This window comes from Pristiophorus japonicus, chromosome 4 (genome assembly GCF_044704955.1).
Source record: "Pristiophorus japonicus isolate sPriJap1 chromosome 4, sPriJap1.hap1, whole genome shotgun sequence".
Classification (NCBI taxonomy): Eukaryota; Metazoa; Chordata; class Chondrichthyes; family Pristiophoridae; genus Pristiophorus; species Pristiophorus japonicus.
Window position 1 is genome coordinate 181,616,509 of NC_091980.1, and position 18,322 is coordinate 181,634,830.

Consider the following 18,322-nt stretch of genomic DNA (forward strand, 5'->3'; position numbering starts at 1 on the left):
TATTCTGTGACTACAAAAAAAACCCATACCTTCAGAAGTGAATACTGGCAGCTTGCAATAACCAGGCAAAACTGAAAGACCCAAATGTCTTTAAAGAACCCATCTATTAACAAAATAGATCCAAGGAAGGCAACAAGAATTGCCAAAACAATGGCCAAAACGTTCTCCATAATTTCACGATTCCTAGGAGCAAATCAGAGACATATTATTGTTCCAATATAGGACGGTAGGCAATTCCAAGTTGGGCATGTAAAATGTAACTGATTCATTTCAGTTGCCATTTCACGTAAGCCTGATTGTAACTTTAGTAAATTATTGTCAAGCATCTTTAACAGAACGGGATGCTACATAGCCAAGTGCCACTCCACCTTAAGATTTATTCTTGGACTAAAGAAAAAGAAAGACTTGCATTTATATAGCACCTTTCACGACCACTGGACATCTCAAAGCACTTTACAGCCAATGAAGTGTTTTTGGAGTGTTGTCACTCTTGTAATGAAGGAAATGTTGTCACTCTTGTAATGTCTACTGGTTTATAAGTTATTTCAATGGAGCCAAGCTCCATTTTTATTCTGGCATTTTTACTTGTATTCTGGGGAATTGTGATCCATAATTCAAAGCAATTTCCTATGAAAGTTGGAAACCCGTAACTTTGATCCTGATTTGCCAAATAAAAATCTCGGATGCAATTGCTTACCCCTGTTGCTTTGCTTCAAAATCTCAGCAAAAGTCACTGAATTTAAAATATGTAGCCAGATACAACTGCTTTGACACAAAGACAGATGAGGGGGTATGGTTATATGTGAATGGAATTTACATCAAATATTTTGGAATATAAATGATAGTCTTCCAAGACTACCTTCCTAAACTGCTTTTTGGAGGCAGGCAAGTAAACATGAGATGGTTTCCCCCTCAGGCAGCATTGCTAAAAACCTTGAAGACTAGATTACCTGCTCGCATTTGCAGCTGGGAAACACTATGATTCTCGGGAGCTGAGGTGCAAGGCACAAATATTTTTAACTGAGAAGGAGAAACTAGTGAAATGTGGGTCTGACAGCCGATGGTACTCCCTGCCTGATTCGTCTGATGTATCTACAGGAACAGAGACACTTTTCTATGAAGCTGACTGGATCTGCTTTTGGAACTACTCCCTGTGGATCCAATCAGCTGGGAATAGACTGATGGCAGAGGCATCAGAAGGTTGCTTAAATGGAAGCTGGACTACACCGTGCTCCAATGTAAAAATGCCCAAAAATACCAACATATGTACTCATAGCCAGATGTTAGTGGTCGAAAATATAGTGGACTTTTTTTTCCACTCACCTGTTTGCACAGCAACTGTGTTTCATAGACGTATCCATAAAAAGAACATTACTTGTAATACTTTATGTCCACTACATCACAAAAAGCTCAAGAACTAAAAAATACTGCTTTACGAATGTCTCCTCAAAGTCAAATCATCCGACAACTATATACTTTGTACTCATGGATTTCAACAAGATTTCTACCGACCTAGAAAGTATTCAAACTATATATGTACTATGCACAAAATGTCTGAAATCATTTAGCTTAAACTCACACAGAATGTAAAGATAATGACAGTAATAAATCATTGCCTATTGTCGTTATAGCAAAATGTGGCAGAGAAAGGCCTCGTTTCTCCATTTCCATTACGCTAACCCTGATATATGGAAAGCTTAAAGTGTCACGTGTGAAATAATTCCAGTTTTGAGATACAATAAACTTCTGTGCATTAGTCCTTTGAATTTCACAGATGTAATCATTCTGTCTGTTGCACAACAAACTGTGCTGTTAGATTAAGGCATATAAACAATTCATGATCTTCACAATCAAGTAGTTAATGAGCAGGCACTAATCCCTGGCAAAGTTATAGATTCTAAGGGCACCATTGCAAATTATACCAGACAATTCTGTATGCAACAGTGCACCCAATTATCTATTTATGGCTACAGCTAGCAGTTCAAATAACATTTGGCAGTGTGTCCTTCAATATGGACCCAACTTGCTGATGTTGTCTTTATTCAGTAAACAGACATTGTAAACAGAAATATAATTTAATTTGATCACAGATTTGAAATTACACAGTGGGAATGCTTAAGTCAGTAGTTTGAAATTCCTCTTTCCACCATTTATTTTAATCAGATTAAGGCCAACATGTTTGCGAACGAGAGCTTCATGTGAGAAAAATTAGGAACATAATAGTAACCAGATTTCATAGGATATCCATTCTTTGTAGTTAATGTCTTGTGGCCTTCAGATCTCTATTTTTTGATGTTCATGAGAGCTTAAAGTCCAGGTCTGAACCTGCAGGTTATATTTTGGAATAGGAGTTGTAGAGCTATTAAAAGCAATTAGCTGCCATGTACACCCAGAAGGTACCAGGTTTGATTCCTGGTTTGTGAAGCATTAGCTTAAGTGGGGCCCTCCAAATGGACTTCGTGCCCCTGGGCCCAGGATACTATAAAAGTCAGACAGAGCTCCTATTCCTTATCACTATCCAAATCACCCATGGTAAAAAATGCCTCTATGTGGATACCAGGTGAGGACAATATTAGAGAACTGTGCTGCTCTCCATGCTAGTGCTCACTGTCTAAGCTTGTATATAAAGAATGACCAGTTGAGACACTGGCAACCAAAGGCTTGCCAGCACCCTTGGAACTGTACACCAGGAGAAGATGAAGTAAAGTACAGAAAATTGAAAGTGGAAAAAAAAAATCAAGCCTTATTTCATGACATAAATTTTAAATGCAGCTACTGCAGTACAGCAGAGCACACAAGTCTGGTGTTGCACTAAGCAAATCCATACCTATGTCATCTCAGGCAGTTATCACCTCTTACCTATCAAACAATGCTAATAGGGTTAGGCGGTCAAAGTTCACGCCTATCCATATTTTGGGAAGGATCCAGAACCTGTAGTAGTGCTTGGTTTTCTGGGCCTCCTCTTGTGGCTGTATGTGATCTTGTAGGTCCGGGCTGAGATCAGTGTCCTGCTGCTCCAGGAGATCTGGATCGATTGTCAACAACCTGTTCAGTCGAATCTGTGGAAGAGACAACTGTAATTGGATTAGGTCAGAGCTGTGCTTGAACATTCCAGAGTGTAAAAATGCACTGTGTCTTTGATTTGAAGACAATCTGTATATTTATTTAATTATTAGCATTGTTCTTTTGAGCCAAACAAACTGATGTGTTCCTGCAAGTGAATTTTTATGCTCAACACAAAATGAGGCTGAGAGCTACGTGGACAGCACATTTCAGGAGGTGGTCACCCCGCAGCAGAAGAGTGTGCAGGCAGAGAGGGAATAGGTGACTGTCAGATAGACAAGGTGGGCCAGGCAGGTGGTGCAGGAGTCCCCTGAGTGCATCTCTATTTGGTTAGAGTTAAGAAATAATAGAGGTGCCATTACACTACTAGATGCATTCTATAGGCCACCAACTAGTAGCAATGATAGAGAGGAGCAAATTTGCAGGGAAATTACAGAGAGATGCAAGAACTATAGAATGTGGTAACGGGAGACTTCAATTATCCTAATATAGACTGGGATAGTAATAGTGTAGAGGGGAAGATTTTCTGATGTGTGTTCAGAAGATCTTTCTTGATCAGTACATTTCCGGCCCAACGAGGAAGGAGGCATTGCTGGATCTGGTTCTGGGGAAAGAGGTAGGTCAAGTGGAGCAAGTGTCAGTAGGGAAACATTTAGGGAACAGTGATCATAGTATCATAAGGTTTAAATTAGCTATGGAAAAGGTGAAGGAGTAATCTAGAGTAAAAATACTTAATAGGAGGAGGGTCAATTTCAGTGCGTGGAGAGAATGGATCTGACCCAGGTACACTGAAATCAAAGACTGGCAGGCAAAAATCAGACAATGGGGCCAATTAGGGACCAAAAAGGAGGCAGATGGCATGGCTGAGGTTCTAAATGAGTATTTGGCATCTGTCTTTACCAAGGAAGAAGATGCTGCCAAAATCAGTGAAAGGAAGTAGTTGAGATACTGGATGGGATAAAAATTGATAAAGAGGTGGTACTAGAAAGGCTGGCTGAACTCAAAATAGATAAGTCACCAGGACCGGAAAGGATGCATCCTAGGATGCTGAGGAAGGGAAGGGTGGAAATTGCAGAGGTACTGGTCATAATCTTCAAATCCTCCTTAGATACTGGGATGGTGCCAGAGGACCAGAGAATTGCAACTGTTACACTCTTATTCATAAAAAGGGTGTAAGGATAAATCCAGCAACTACAGATCTGTCAGTTTAACCTCAGTATTAGGAAGCTTTAAGAAATGATTATCCGAGACAAAATTGTCACTTGGACAAGTGTGGATTAATTAAGGAAAGCCAGCACGAATTTGTCAAAGGCAAATCGTGTTTAACTAACGTGATTTGAGTTTTTTGATGAGGTAACAGAGAGAGTTGATGAGGGCAATGCGGTTAATGTGGTGTGCATGGACTTCCAAAAGGCTTTTGATAAAGTGCTGCATAATAGGCTTGCCAGCAAAGTTGAAGCCCATGGAATAAAAGGGACAGTGACAGCATGGATACGAAATTGGTTAAGTGACAGGAAACAGAGTGGTGGTGAACGGTTGTTTTTCGGACTGGAGGAAGGTACACAGTGGTGCTCCCCAGGGGTCGGTACTAGGGCCACTGCTTTTCTTGATATATATTAATGTCTTGGATGTGGGTGTACAGGGCACAATTTCAAAATTGACAGAATACACAAAACTTGGAAGTCTAGTGAACAGTGAGGAGGATAGCGATAGGCTTCAAGAGGACATAGACAGGCTGGTGGATTGGGTGGACATATGGCAGATGAAATGTAACGCAGAAAAGTGCGAAGTGATACATTTTGGTAGGGAGAGGCAATACGAACTTCAATTCTAAAGGGGTTGCATGAACAGAGAGACCTGGGGGGGTATGTGTGCACAAATCACTGAAGGTGGCAGGGCAGGTTGAGAATGCAGTTTAAAAAATCTTACGGATTCTGGGCTTTATAAATAGAGGCAATGGGCTAGAATTTCCAAAGAATCCGCCAGTGCCGGATTGTCGCCCAAAATACCACTAAGATTCCCAAAATATTCGCCGGCGAAAAATTTTTTAAAAAAGAAAAAAATCCACCCAGCGAAAGAAATTGGGCCTTACACCCAGATTCTCAGCGAAAAAATGGAATCTTGGGCCAATTGGGCGGTTCTTTAAAAAAAAATGGGCGATAATTACTAAAATTACAAAAACATTTACACCAAGGCTGGAGGTTGGGGAGAAAGACACAAAAAATATTTTTTCAAAATACATTAAAAGAAAATCAGAAAAACATTCTCAGGACCCTTTTCACTTAAATCACTGCAAGAGAATTTTAAAATAATTAGTAAAAACCCATTTACTTACCTTTTTTTGCAGGGTTACTTACCTACCGCCCGTCTCTGCTGATTCTTCTGAGCGTTTTTTTTCCAACTTACCTACGGGTCACCGCTGAGCCAAAAATTGCGCCATGGCGATCTATGGATGGTGCACGCCGGCAGTTCGCTACCCAGTGGTACTTCGAAACCGCCGGCGGAACTCAGCTGTCGAAAATTTTGCCAACCAGGTTCTCGCCCAAAATGGCCAATACCGCCAAGAAACCAGGCAGCGAAGCAATGGAAATTCTAGCCCATAGAATAAAAAAGCAAGGAAGTTTATGATGAACCTTTATGAAACACTACTCCGGCCTCAACTGGAGTAGTGTGTTCAAATCCAGGCATCGCACTTTAGGAAGGATGTGAAGACCTTAGAGAGGGTGCAGAAAAGATTTACGAGAATGGTTCCAGGGATGAGGGACTTCAGTTTTGTGCATAGCCTGGAGAAGCTGGGATTTTTATCCTTCGAGTAGAGAAGGTTGAGAGGAGATTTGATAGAGGTGTTCAAAACCATGAGGGGTCAAGACAGAGTGGATAGAAGGAAACTGTTCCCATTGGCGAAAGGGTCAACAACCAGAGGACACCGATTCAAGGTGATTGGCAGAAAAACCATGAGGAAAAACGTTTCTACAGAGAGTGGTTACGATCTGGAATGCACAGCCTGAAAGAGTGATGGAGGCAGATTCAATCGTGCCTTTCAAAAGGGAATTGGATAAGTACCTAAAGGAAAAATAAATTGCAGGGCTGCGGGGAAAGGTCAGGAGAGTGGGACTAGCTGAAGTGCTCCTGCAGAGCGCTGGCACGGACTCAAAAAGGCCCAAATGGCCTCCTTCTGTGCTCTAAACATTCTATGATTCTATGATATCTCCAAGACAGGAATTCCTTTGAAAACTGGTGTATGGATATTTGCCAATTACTATTTATATTACGATTTATTTGAAAATAATAGATTGCTTTTAGTCTGTCAATCTCTAGTCCGTAGTTTTGAATAGTATTTGGTAATACAATGCAGAATTACATTAGATCCAGTGAATGGGGTGATCGTTAACCAGGACGTGCATGTTTACAGTAGTCAGAGATTCTAATTAAATCTAGAGTCAAAGAAGTGTATTTTAATACAGTTTTATGTCTCAACAATATGGCCTCTTCATGTCATTGCAATGGTGGGAATGGAAAATCAGAATTCAATGTGTATTTGAGATCTCCGACACACGCCATCGTTATTTCACGGATATAGACCTATTACTTAGATGGGCAAAGTTTACTGAGTATCCAAATACATTCTCTGCCCTGTTCAGATAAACAGCATCTCTCTGGATCAGGTAATTAGAAACGCCACAAATGCTACAAAGTTGAAAATGTGGCTTATGAAGGGTCCGACTCAAAACTTTAGTATATTTTTTCACGTTAACGAGACTGCAATGTATTTGCAGCATTTCCTGTTTCTATCGCAAATCTGTAACTATACATTTCAAACAGAATCCAAAAGAATAACAGTAATCCCACCATTGGTTTTGTTTGCGGATATGGCATTATACCAAATACTTACTAGATCATGTGGATAAAATCTAACTGAGGTAGAGCTTGATAGATGGGAATCTGTGTCCCTATAAGAGAAAATAAAACTGCATTAGTTTGTGAAAAGTATAAACCTTATTTGGTTTGTATCTGGGTGGAGGAGTGACATTTTGAAAAGGTCAATGTCTAGCTGATTTTCAATTTTTATCTGTTTTATTTTAGGCAACACTATAAATAGCTTGAATGTCTGAGTAAAAGAGATTTTAATCTTCAGAAGATGACATTTTACCATTTTACAGTTGAAATGTTCACCTGTTTATCAGCTGTAAATAACACAGGCTAATCTTGAGTTGAGGGGCAGCACTATTAAAAACATCGCTATTGCTGCGTCCCATATTCAATCTTTCAAACTAACCCCGTCAATCACGATTTCCAGCCATATTCCACACTGGTTTAAAAATACAATCAAGTGCAGCTAGCTTGGTGAGGAAGTGGTTTAGACCGACTTCCCATCCCAATTGTTGTTGCATTTGAACAACAGTTCTTCCAATTCTGATAAGCATACATGATGATGCACTGTCACCTCTCTGCTGCATCTCACTTGAAGGGAAAATGATTAACCCATCTGTTTTGCTCTGTCATGCAGACTAGTAGAGTTTCAAAAGTACACTGTAGTTGGAGAAATTGTGTGTTCCATCTCAAAATTAGGGGTAAATTATCAATTACAAATGATTTAAAAAGGACTAGGAGTTTCAAACTGCAATTGCCTTGAACCTTCATAAATACATTAAGAGCAAGATGATAACTAGAGAAAGAGTGGGGCCTATTAGAGACCACAAAGGAAATCTGTGTGTGGAGGCAAAAGATGTGGGTATGATTCTTAATGAATACTTTGCATCTGTTTTCATAAAAGAGAGGAATGATGCAGAATTTGCAATGACGGAGTATGAAATATTAGACGACATAAACAGAGTGGGAGAGGAAGTATTAAGGGGCTTTGCAGCTTTGAAAGTAGATAAATCCCCAGGCCCGGATGAAATGTATCCTAGGCTGTTAAGAGAAGCAAGAGAGGAAATAGCAGAGGCTCTGACTATCATTTTCCATTCCTCTCTGGTTATAGGTGTGGTGCCAGAGGTATGGAGGACTGCTAATGTTGTACCTTTGTTTAAAAAGGGAGAAAGGGATAGACCGAGTAATTACAGGCCAGTCAGCCTAACCTCAGTGGTGGGAAAATTACTGGAAAAAATACTGAGGACCAGGATAAATCTTCATTTCGAAAGACATAGATTAATCAAGGGCAGTCAGCATGGATTGGTTATAGCAAGGTTGTGTCTGACTAACTTGATTGAATTTTTCAAGGAGGTAACCAGGAGGATCGATGGGAGCAGTGCGTATGATGTAGTGTATATGGATTTTAGCAAAGCTTTTGATAAGGTCTCACATGGCAGACTGGTCACATAAGTAATAGCCCATGGGATCCAGGGCAAAGTGGCAAGATGGATCCAAAATTGACTCAGAGGCAGGAAGCAAAGGGTAATTGGAAAACTGTAAATGTAACACCCCTATTTAAAAAAGGAGGCAGACAAAAAGCAGGAAACTGTAGACCAGTTAGCCTAACATCTGTGGTTGGGAAAATGTTGGAGTCCATTATTAAAGAGGCAGTAGTAGGACATTTGGATATGCAAAATTCGGTCAGGTAGAGTCAGCATGGATTTATGAAGGGGAAGTCATGTTTGACAAATTTGCTGGAGTTCTTTGAGGGTGTAATGAACAGGGTAGATAAAGGTGAAGCAGTAGATGTGTTGTATTTGGACTTCCAGAAGGCATTTGACAAGGTGCCACATAAAAGGTTACTGCACAAGATAAAAGTTCACGGGGTTGGGGTAATACATTAATTAGCATGGATAGAGGATTGGCTAACTAACAGAAAATAGAGAGTTGGGATAAATGGTTCATTCTCTGGTTGGCAACCAGTAACTAGTGGGGTGCCGAAGGGATCAGTGCTGGGACCCCAACTATTTACAATCTATATTAATGACTTGGAAGAAGGGACTGAGTGTAACGTAGCCAAGTTTGCTGATGATATAAAGGTGGGAGGAAACGCAACGTGTGAGGAGGACATAAAAAATCTGCAAAAGGACATAGACAGGCTAAGTGAGTGGGCAAAAGTTTGGCAGATTGAGTATAATGTTGGAAAGTATAAGGTCATGTACTTTGGCAGAAAAAAATCAAAGAGCAAGTTATTATTTAAATGAAGAAAGATTGCAAAATGCTGCAGTACAGCGGGACCTGGGGGTACTTGTGCATGAAACACAAAAGGATAGTATGCAGGTACAGCAAGTGATCAGGAAGGCCAATGGTATCTTGGCCTTTATTGCAAAGGGGATGGAGTACAAAAGCAGAGAAGTTTTGCTGCAGCTATACAAGTTTTGGTGAGGCCACAGCTGGAATTCTGTGTGCCGTTTTGGTTCCCATATTTACGAAAGGATATACTTGCTTTGGAGGCAGTTCAGAAAAGGTTCACTAGGTTGATTCTGGGGATGAGGGGGTTGACTTATGAGGAAAGGTTGAGTAGGTTGGGCCTCTACTCATTGGAGTTCAGAAGAATGAGAGGTGATCTTATCGAAACATATAAGATTATGAAGGGGTTTGACAAGATGGATGCAGAGAGGATGTTTCCACTGATGGGGGAGATTAGAACTAGAGAGCATGCTCTTAGAATAAGGGGGCGCCCATTTAAAACATAAATAAGGAGAAATTTCTTCTCTCAGAGGGTTGTAAATCTGTGGAATTCGCTGCCTCAGAGATCTGTGGAAGCTGGGACATTGAATAAATTTAAGACAGAAATAGAAAGTTTCTTAAATGATAAGGGGTTATGGGGAGCGGGCGAGGAAATGGAGCCGAGTCCTTGATCAGATCAGCCATGATCTTATTGAATGGCAGAGCAGGCTCGAGGGGCCTGGTCCTATTTCTTATGTTCTTATGTAATGGTTGATGGGTGTTTTTGTGACTGGAAGACTGTATCCACTGGGATTCCGCAGGACTCAGTGCTGGATTCCCTGCTTTTTGTGGTATATATCAATGACCTGGACTTGAATGTTGAAGGTATGATTAAGAAGTTTGCAGATGACACTAAAATAAGCTGAGTGTTTGATAATGAAGAAGAAAGCTGTGGACTGCAGGACGATATCAATGTACTGGTCAGGTGGGCAGAACAGTGGCAAATGGAATTCAATCCGGTTAAGTGTGAGGTAATGCCTTTGGGGAGGTCTAACAAGGCAAGGGAATACACATTGGGCTGGAAATTCCGCAACCTTACGCCGTTTTGGGCGGAAAACGGTGCGGTGGGAAATTCCCTGAGCATCGAATATAAGAGCAGGGAGGTCACGCTTGAATTATAAAACACTAGTTAGACTGACTGTGTGCAGTTCTGGTCACCACATTACAGGAAAAGGTGCAGAGATTTACAAGAATGTTGCCAAGACTGGAGAATTTTGGCTATGAGGAAAGGTTGGAGATGCTGGGTCTGTTTTCTTTGGAACAAAGGAGGCAGAAGGGAGACCGGATTGAGGAGTATAAAATTATGAGGGGCCTGGATAGAATGGATAGGAAGGACCTGTTTCCCTTGGCAGATGGGTCAACAACCAGGATGCATAGATTTAAAGTAATTGGGGGGAGGTTTAGAGGAGATTTGAGGGGAAATTTATTTAGCCAGAAAGTGGTGGGGGTCTGGAACTCACTGCCTGAAAGGGTGGTAGAGGCAGAAAGCATCACCACATTTTAAACATACATGGATGGGCACTTACAAGTGCCGTAACCTACAGGACTATGGACCAAGAGCTGGAAAGTGGGATTAGGCTGGATAGCTCTTGGTTGGCCAGCGCGAATACAATCGACTGAAATGGCCTCCTTCCGTGCTGTAAATTTCTACAATTCTATGAAGATGGAGATCGATAGATTTTTGGATATTAAGGGAATCAAGGGATATGGGGATAGTGTGGGAAAGTGGAGTTGAGGTAGAAGATCAGCCATGATCTTATTGAATGGTGGAGCAGGCTCGAGTGGCCGAATGGCCTCCTTCCGTGCTGCAAATTTCTATGATTCTATGTTTCATGGAATAGGAAGGAAAAAAGACATCAACTGGAGTTGCTGTTCCTGATCGCTATCCAGCAGCTCCTCCTGACAAATGGGTAGGTGTCAATGTTGGGTAAAGACAGAGCTGGATCTCAGGTGTGATTCCATTTACTCCATATAGTTCAATAACCTGCAATAATTCACTCTCTCTCTCAGGCAGTCCCTCAGAGTCGAGGATGACTTGCTGCCACACTAAAAATTAGTCCTCAGGTGACTGAAGAGTCTAATGCGGGACCTATAGTCTCTGTCACAGGTGGGCAAACGGTGGTTGGAGGAACGGAAGGTTGTGGTGCCTGGGTTGCCGCGCGCTCCTTCTGCTGTCGACGCTTGGCTTCAGCTCGCTCTCAGCGAAGAGACTCGAGTTGTTGAGCGCCTTCCTGGATGCTTTTCCTCCACTTTGGGCAGTCTTGGGCCAGGGATACCCAGATTTCGATGGGGATGTTGCACTTTTTCCAAGGAGGCTTTGAGGGTGTCCTCGAAGCGTTTCCTCTGTCCACCTGGGGCTCGCTTGCCCTTTCGGAGCTCAGAGTAGAGCACTTGTTTTGGGAGTCTCGTGTCAGGCATGCGGACGATGTGGCCCGTCCAGCAGAGCTGATCGAGCGTGATCGATGCTTCGACGCTGGGGATGTTGGCCTGAGCGAGAACACTGACGTTGGTGTGCCTATCCTGCCATTGGATTTGCAGGATCTTGCAGAGGCAATGTTGGTGGTACTTTTCCAGTGTTTTGAGGTGCCTGCTGTACATAGTCCATGTCTCTGAGCCATATAGGAGGGTGGGTATCACTAATGCTCTGTAGACCACAAGCTTTGTAAGACAAAGGTCCTCTACCCCGCCACAGCACTGCCCCCCGGTTGTCAAAATCTACGATGAGGTCATGGACAACGTACACCATTTTCCATACATACATGAAAATTTATTTAAGCATAACTTACGATTGAGAAGAGGAAATTGCAAAAAAAAACTGGAAAGAACAGAGGTGGAAAGAACAGAGAATGGTACAGATTTGTCATGATCTGATAGAATAGCAGAACAGGCTTGATGGGCTGAATGGCCTATTGTAATTTCAATGGCTAAAATTTTCAGCCATGACCTAATAGAATGACGAAGCAAGCTTGAGGAGTTTATCCCTCTTAATTTTAGACCCTCCAGCCATGTGTTAATATCTGGCTAAGATGACGGGCATCTCATAAATGTAGTTGCATTTTTTGAGGAGATCACTAGTACAGTGGATAGGAAAGTGTCTGAGGATGGAATTTGAGAAGAGATTATTAGCCAAAATCAAAGTGCATAGAATTGGAGGTAACCTTGTGAAATGGGTTGGTAATTGTTTGGGAGGCAGGAGGCAAGAGTGGGGATAAAGGGAACGTTCCCTGATTAGCAGGATGCGCCGTGTTCCCCAAGGATCTGTACCTCAGCTCTTCATATATAGTTATGACTTCGAAGCAGGAATAGAGAGTTACATATCTAAGTTTGCGGATAACACTAAGACACAGCAAGTTGTGTAGATGGGGGACAGAAGGTTACAAAGGGACAGACAGACTAAGTGAGGGGGAAAAACTATGGCAGATTGAGGTCAATGTAAGGAAGTGTGATGACACCTACTTTGGATCTGAGAAAGACAAATCAGAATATTTGATTAATAGTGAGAGGCGTGGAGCTGTGGAGGAGTCAAGGGATTTTGGTGTCCATGTACACAAATCACTAAAAGCAAGTGCACATGTATAAAACTTAATCAAAATAGCGAATGAAATGTTAGCCTTTACCTCAAGTGCGTTGGAATAAAAAAGTGAAGAGTTGATGCTTCAGTTGTACAGAGCCTTAGTCAGACCCCATCTGGAGTACTGCATTCAATTTTGGGCACCATACATGAGGAAAGATATATTGGCCGTGGAGGGAGTACAGTGCAGATTTACCAGAATGATACAAGGGCTTGCAGAGTTAAATTATGATGACAAATTGGGTTTGTAATTCCTTGAGTTTAGAAGATTGAGGGATAATCTAATCGAGATTTTTAAAACGATAAAGGGATTCAATAGGGTCGATACAGTAAAACTATTTCCTCTGTGGGGAATCCAAAACAAGGGGGCATAATCTTAAAGTTAGAGCCAGGCCATTTATGAGTGAAACCAAGGAACACTTTTCACACAAAGGGTAGTGGATGTCTGGAACACTCTACCCCAAAAGGCTGAGGTTGCTGAGTCAACTGAAATTTTCAAGACTGAGATCGATAGATTTTTGTTAGGTCAGGGTATCAAGGGATACAGAGCAAAGATAGATAGAGTCGAGGTTCAGAACTAATTAACAGGCTCGAGGAGCTGAATGGGTTCCTTCTCCTATGTTCCTAAAACAGCAATACAGGACAACTCATTATTGGATTTCCCTCCTCCAACTCCCTTTGAAACATCTAGGTTGAGTTTTTCCCAATTCAATGGTCTGATAATCACAGGCTGGAGTGTGGAATTTTGTAATAATGGTCAGAAAATTGCAAGTTGGGGCTCATGGAATTTCTCAATACATGGTCTAGGCTTGCTCTTGGAGCACTGAATCAGAAAATCTCGGTCCTAATCTCCACTCATTGCCCTCCCCTGTCAGCATATCCAAGATCTATGCAATGATATCGATGCCACAGGGTACAACATCTTTCTCATCCAAGCACAATTTCCATTCTGGAATAAAGATCCCAAGTAACTCTAGGTCTTGAAATCAAAGTACAGACAAAATTAAACTGCTCTCAAGTTAATTGGGTCAGCTGTAAACAGAGTAAACTCTACACTAATTCATTACCTTCCAGCAAACATCAGACATGTGAAAGGAAGCTATAAGCCTAGTGATTACTAGTGCAACATCAGCGTAGAAATGCTTAACATGTTTGTGTGATATTACTTCGTCCAGTTGCTTAACAAGGGCTTAAAATTAATGGATTAATGCCTCCGTTAAAATAGTGAAGTAATGCCATGCATGCACATTAAGGGCCCAAGTTTCCACATGATAAAAAACGGGCGCCCCTCCGAGCTGGGCGCCCGTTTTTCGCGCCGAAATCGGCGCCGGAAAAAAACCGAGCGATTCTGGAACGTTCTGCAGCTCCTTGTCTGCTTGGCGCAGCGCCCGGGGGGCGGAGCCTACACTCGCGCCAATTTTGTAAGTGGGAGGGGGCGGGTACTATTTAAATTAGTTTTTTTCCTGCCAGCAACGCTGCACGTGCGCGTTGGAGCGTTCGAGCATGCTCAGTGTGAAAAAAACATTGGCACTCGGCCATTTTTGTAGTTCTTTGTAGATCTTTGTAGCTATTTAGTTTTTGAACATTTTTAAATAAAGTACATTGCCATCAGCACAGAGGCTTCTTGTAGCAGTGAGAAGGGTGCAGGAAGCCTCAAAGTTGAGGCAGCCGTTTCCCGACGACCTCCCCCTTTTGCCGTCGGGAAATGGCTCCTCAATTTCTGAGGCTTCCTGCAGCCTTCTATCTTTCCCGCCAGCCGTCTGGAACGGCTCCATTTCCTTTCCCCCCCCCGCGTTCGGTCGGCTCCCTCCCTCCCCTCCCCTCTCCCCCCCCCCCGCGTTCGGTCGGCTCCCTTCCCTCCCCCCCCCCCCCGCATTCGGTAGGCTCCCTCCCTCCCACCCGCGTTCGGTCGGCTCTCTCCCTTCCCTCCCCCCCCCCCACCCCCCCGCGTTCGTCGGCTCCCTTCCCTTCACTCCCCACCCCCCCCACCCCCGCGTTCGGTCGGCTCCCTCCTCCCCTGCCCCCCTCCTCCCCCCCGCCCGCGTTCAGTCGGCTCCCTCCTCCCCCCCGTCCGCATTCAGTCGGCTCCCTCGTTTTGTGAGGCTTGCTGCACCATTCTTCCTGGCTGAAGCACTTTCACACAGGTAGGAAGATGGTTTATTTAATCTTTTCTTTGCTTATAAATGTTTATTCAGGTTGGATTTATTTGTATAATATTTGTATAAGTATAAATAAGGATTAATTGTAGAATTTAATGAGTTCCCTTCCCCCCCCCCCCCCACCTCGTTCTGGACGCCTGATTTGTAACCTGCGCCTGATTTTTTAATGTGTAGAACAGGTTTTTTCAGTTCGACAAAAATCTTCACTTGCTCCATTCTACTTTAGTTTGGAGTACATTTTCACTGTGGAAACTTTGAAATCAGGCGTCAGTGGCCGGACACGCCCCCTTTTGAAGAAAAAATTATGTTCCAAAGTAGAACTGTTCTACCTGACTAGAACTGCAGAAAAAAAAATGTGGAGAATTGCGAATTCTAAGATAGTCCGTTCTCCACCAGTTGCTCCTAAAAATCAGGCGCAAATCATGTGGAAACTTGGGCCCATTGTGTCTATTGCTACTATTGCACAAATTAATTTCTAGACTGAAGTGAGTAATGATACCCAAGAACTTAGCAGAGATTACAAAGTAATAATCTAAGTCAAGGGGTTCAGATAATACCACAAACTATGAGAGAGCTGAACCATTAAAATAGATTCAAAAGCAAAATACTGCAGATGCTGAAATCTGAAATAAAAACAGAAAAAGCTGGAAGTCTTCGTGGGTCAGGCAGCATCAGTGGAGAGAAACATAGTCAATGTTTCGGGTCAACGACCCTTCGTCAGAACTGGAAAAGTTCTAAATGTAACAGATTCTTAAGGAAGTGCACTAGCTTTAAAAGACTCCAGTTTATGAAGAACGTATGCCAGATAAAACACAAAGCAATAATACACACAGCAACAACACAGGATAATTGTGACATCATGAAAGCAAAACTCGAGAGATTTATTAATGACAATCATGAAATGTATTGCCATATTGGAACACACTCCAGATCCTGTTACTGTGCATAATACATACAAACTTAACATTAGTGACTTGCTTTATAGTTGTCCACTTTTTGTCGGCGGTGTTGTAACTACAACTTGCATTTATGTTGTGCCTTTAACATGGTAAAACATCCCAAGGCGCTTCACAGGAGCATTAACAAAGAAAATGATACTGAGCTACATAAGGAGATATTAGGGCAGATGACAAAAAGTTTTGCCAAAGAGGTAGGTTTTAAGGAGCGTCTTAAAGGAGGAAAGAGGGGTAGAGAGGCTGAGAGGTTGAGGGAGGGAATTCCAGAGTCTAGAGCCTTGGCAGATGAAGGCAAGGCTGCCAATGGTGGAGCGATTATAATCAGGGATGCTCAAGGGGCCAGAATTGGCGGAGCGCAGAGATCTTAGGGGGTTGTTGGGCTGGAGGAGAATACAGAGATGGGAAGGGGTGAGGCCATGGAGGGATTTGAAAACAAGGATGAGAATTTTAAAATCGAGGCATTGCTTAACCAGAATCAGAAAGAAATGATTTCCACAACAAAACTACAATATTTCACAAGCATCAATGTGAATAAAACAGAATACCACAGTATGATATGATATACTGTTAATTTAATAGGGTGGTTTGAAGGATAGAAGTCTCAAAGTCAAACTCCACAAAAGTCACCAAGGATTTCTCAGACCGACTATATTTGAAGGCGGGAGCAGCGGTGGTCTTAGTAATGTGGGCAGGAGCTGGTATGAAAGAATCTATGAGATGACAGCACAGTGTGTTCCAATTGGGATTCACTACTTTTTCCCCCCCACACTAGTAACGTACCATATGTTGTTTGATGTCCTTCTTGTAGCAGTTTCGAAGTTCACAAGCGACATGTCACAACCCCCTGTTTCATACAATTTGCCTGAAATAAAAAGATTATTTTTTAAAAAAGAACAGACCGAGGAGATAATAACTTTCAAAATACTCTTCAAACAAAAGTAATTTGGATAATTATGCTGAGTACAGCTGGATTCATAAATGAAGAGGAGAAAATAAGCTACTTCATTATCCTCGGATCCCACTTCCAATAGGTTATGTAGATACCTATATGGACAACATAACCCAGAATAAAATATTGTAGCACCAAACAACTTGCACAGAAGCTTCTTTAAGCAGCTGCTCCCAACTCTAAATGGTAACAACCCAAACGCCCTCCATTGCAAAGAAGGCATCCCATCTTTCACATAAATGCAAATATTTCAAGGTTTTAAAATGGAGTGCCAGCCTTTGGTAAAAAAAAGATATGTCATAAGAAAAAGTAATTTTGGCCCAACAAGCTAATTCATTCCTCAGAGCATGTGCAACCAATTTCATTTCCTAAGGGGCTGCAAAGTTTCTCATTCTTTCCTTCCCTTGGAAAATATCTTAACTGTACATCGTAGACCAACTGCCTTCCTTTGCACGACATTTCCTCAGTCCCTTTATTAAAAATAACTACCAGCTAGTAACTAACTGCTCAATTTCATTAAGTATTGCAGCCCGAGCTACCAAAATATATGCGTTTTTCATACCTTTCCCCTCGAACATGAGGGACAAATATACTTATCCTCATCTGCCTTAAATTGAAGGTGCAGTGCAAGATTTATTAAACATAATACATTCAGATGAATAAAAATACATTTGTGAAATCACTGTACATTAATTGGGTGGTTCAGTATTTCCAATCATCAGAATTTGCACTTACCCTGGTCTGACTGTTGCTGAGGCAACAAAGCCGACCAACTCCAAACCCTATTCTTCGAGCATGCTGAAAGGCTTCAACTACAGTTGTTTGGTAAGCAAAATCCTGCCACACTCAAGCTAGGCAAAAAAAGATTTGGGAGTAGAAAAAAATAGGTATAAAATGCTTTAGAAAGTCATTTATTTTTCCCACTTTCCTCTCAGTGGGAACAGTTGCTTCCCGCTCCCCTGTGCCACTTTCTTTACCTCAGTGGTAATTAATCACTGTTTCTGCCTTCCTTAACTAGAATGCATCTTAACAGGGAAATAGTAGGTTAATCAGAGCATCATAATGCCAATTGGTTTGAAGTCCTCGAATTCAGAACCAAACTAGCTAAAACTTACTGAATCCGTCAGTTGCTCATGTTAGGAGTGTGGCCATTCTTTTGGTCAGTTTGCCTTGATTGTCTCAGTGGAACATTGCTCCTTAAAACTTCTATGAATCACATAAAAACATAGAAAATAGGTGCAGAAGTAGGCCATTCAGCCCTTCGAGCCTGCACCACCATTCAATATGATCATGGCTGATCATGCAACTTCAGTACCCCATTCCTGCTTTCTCTCCATACCCCTTGATTCCTTTAGCCACATTTAACTCCCTTTTGAATACATCTAACGAACTGGCCTCAACAACTTTCTGTGGTAGAGAATTCCACAGGTTCACAATTCTCTGAGTGAAGAAGTTTCTTCTCATCTCGGTACTAAATAGCTTA

The 18,322-nt window shown here is 42.0% G+C and overlaps 1 protein-coding gene across 4 annotated transcripts in view; it reads right to left on the reverse strand.

Moving 5' to 3' along the window:
- pcnx1 (pecanex 1) overlaps nt 1-18,322 on the reverse strand; it is a 320,670-nt gene that overhangs the window by 114,427 nt on the left and 187,921 nt on the right. For 3 of the 4 annotated variants that reach the window (XM_070878882.1, XM_070878879.1, XM_070878881.1), the window contains 4 exons: nt 16,671-16,752; nt 6,956-7,013; nt 2,860-3,074; nt 30-183 (listed from right to left, as the gene is read on the reverse strand). In XM_070878882.1, coding sequence (XP_070734983.1) covers nt 30-183; nt 2,860-3,074; nt 6,956-7,013; nt 16,671-16,752 — 509 coding nt within the window. The remainder of the gene's footprint in view (nt 1-29; nt 184-2,859; nt 3,075-6,955; nt 7,014-16,670; nt 16,753-18,322) is intronic. The other variant, XM_070878880.1, reaches the window with a different exon arrangement.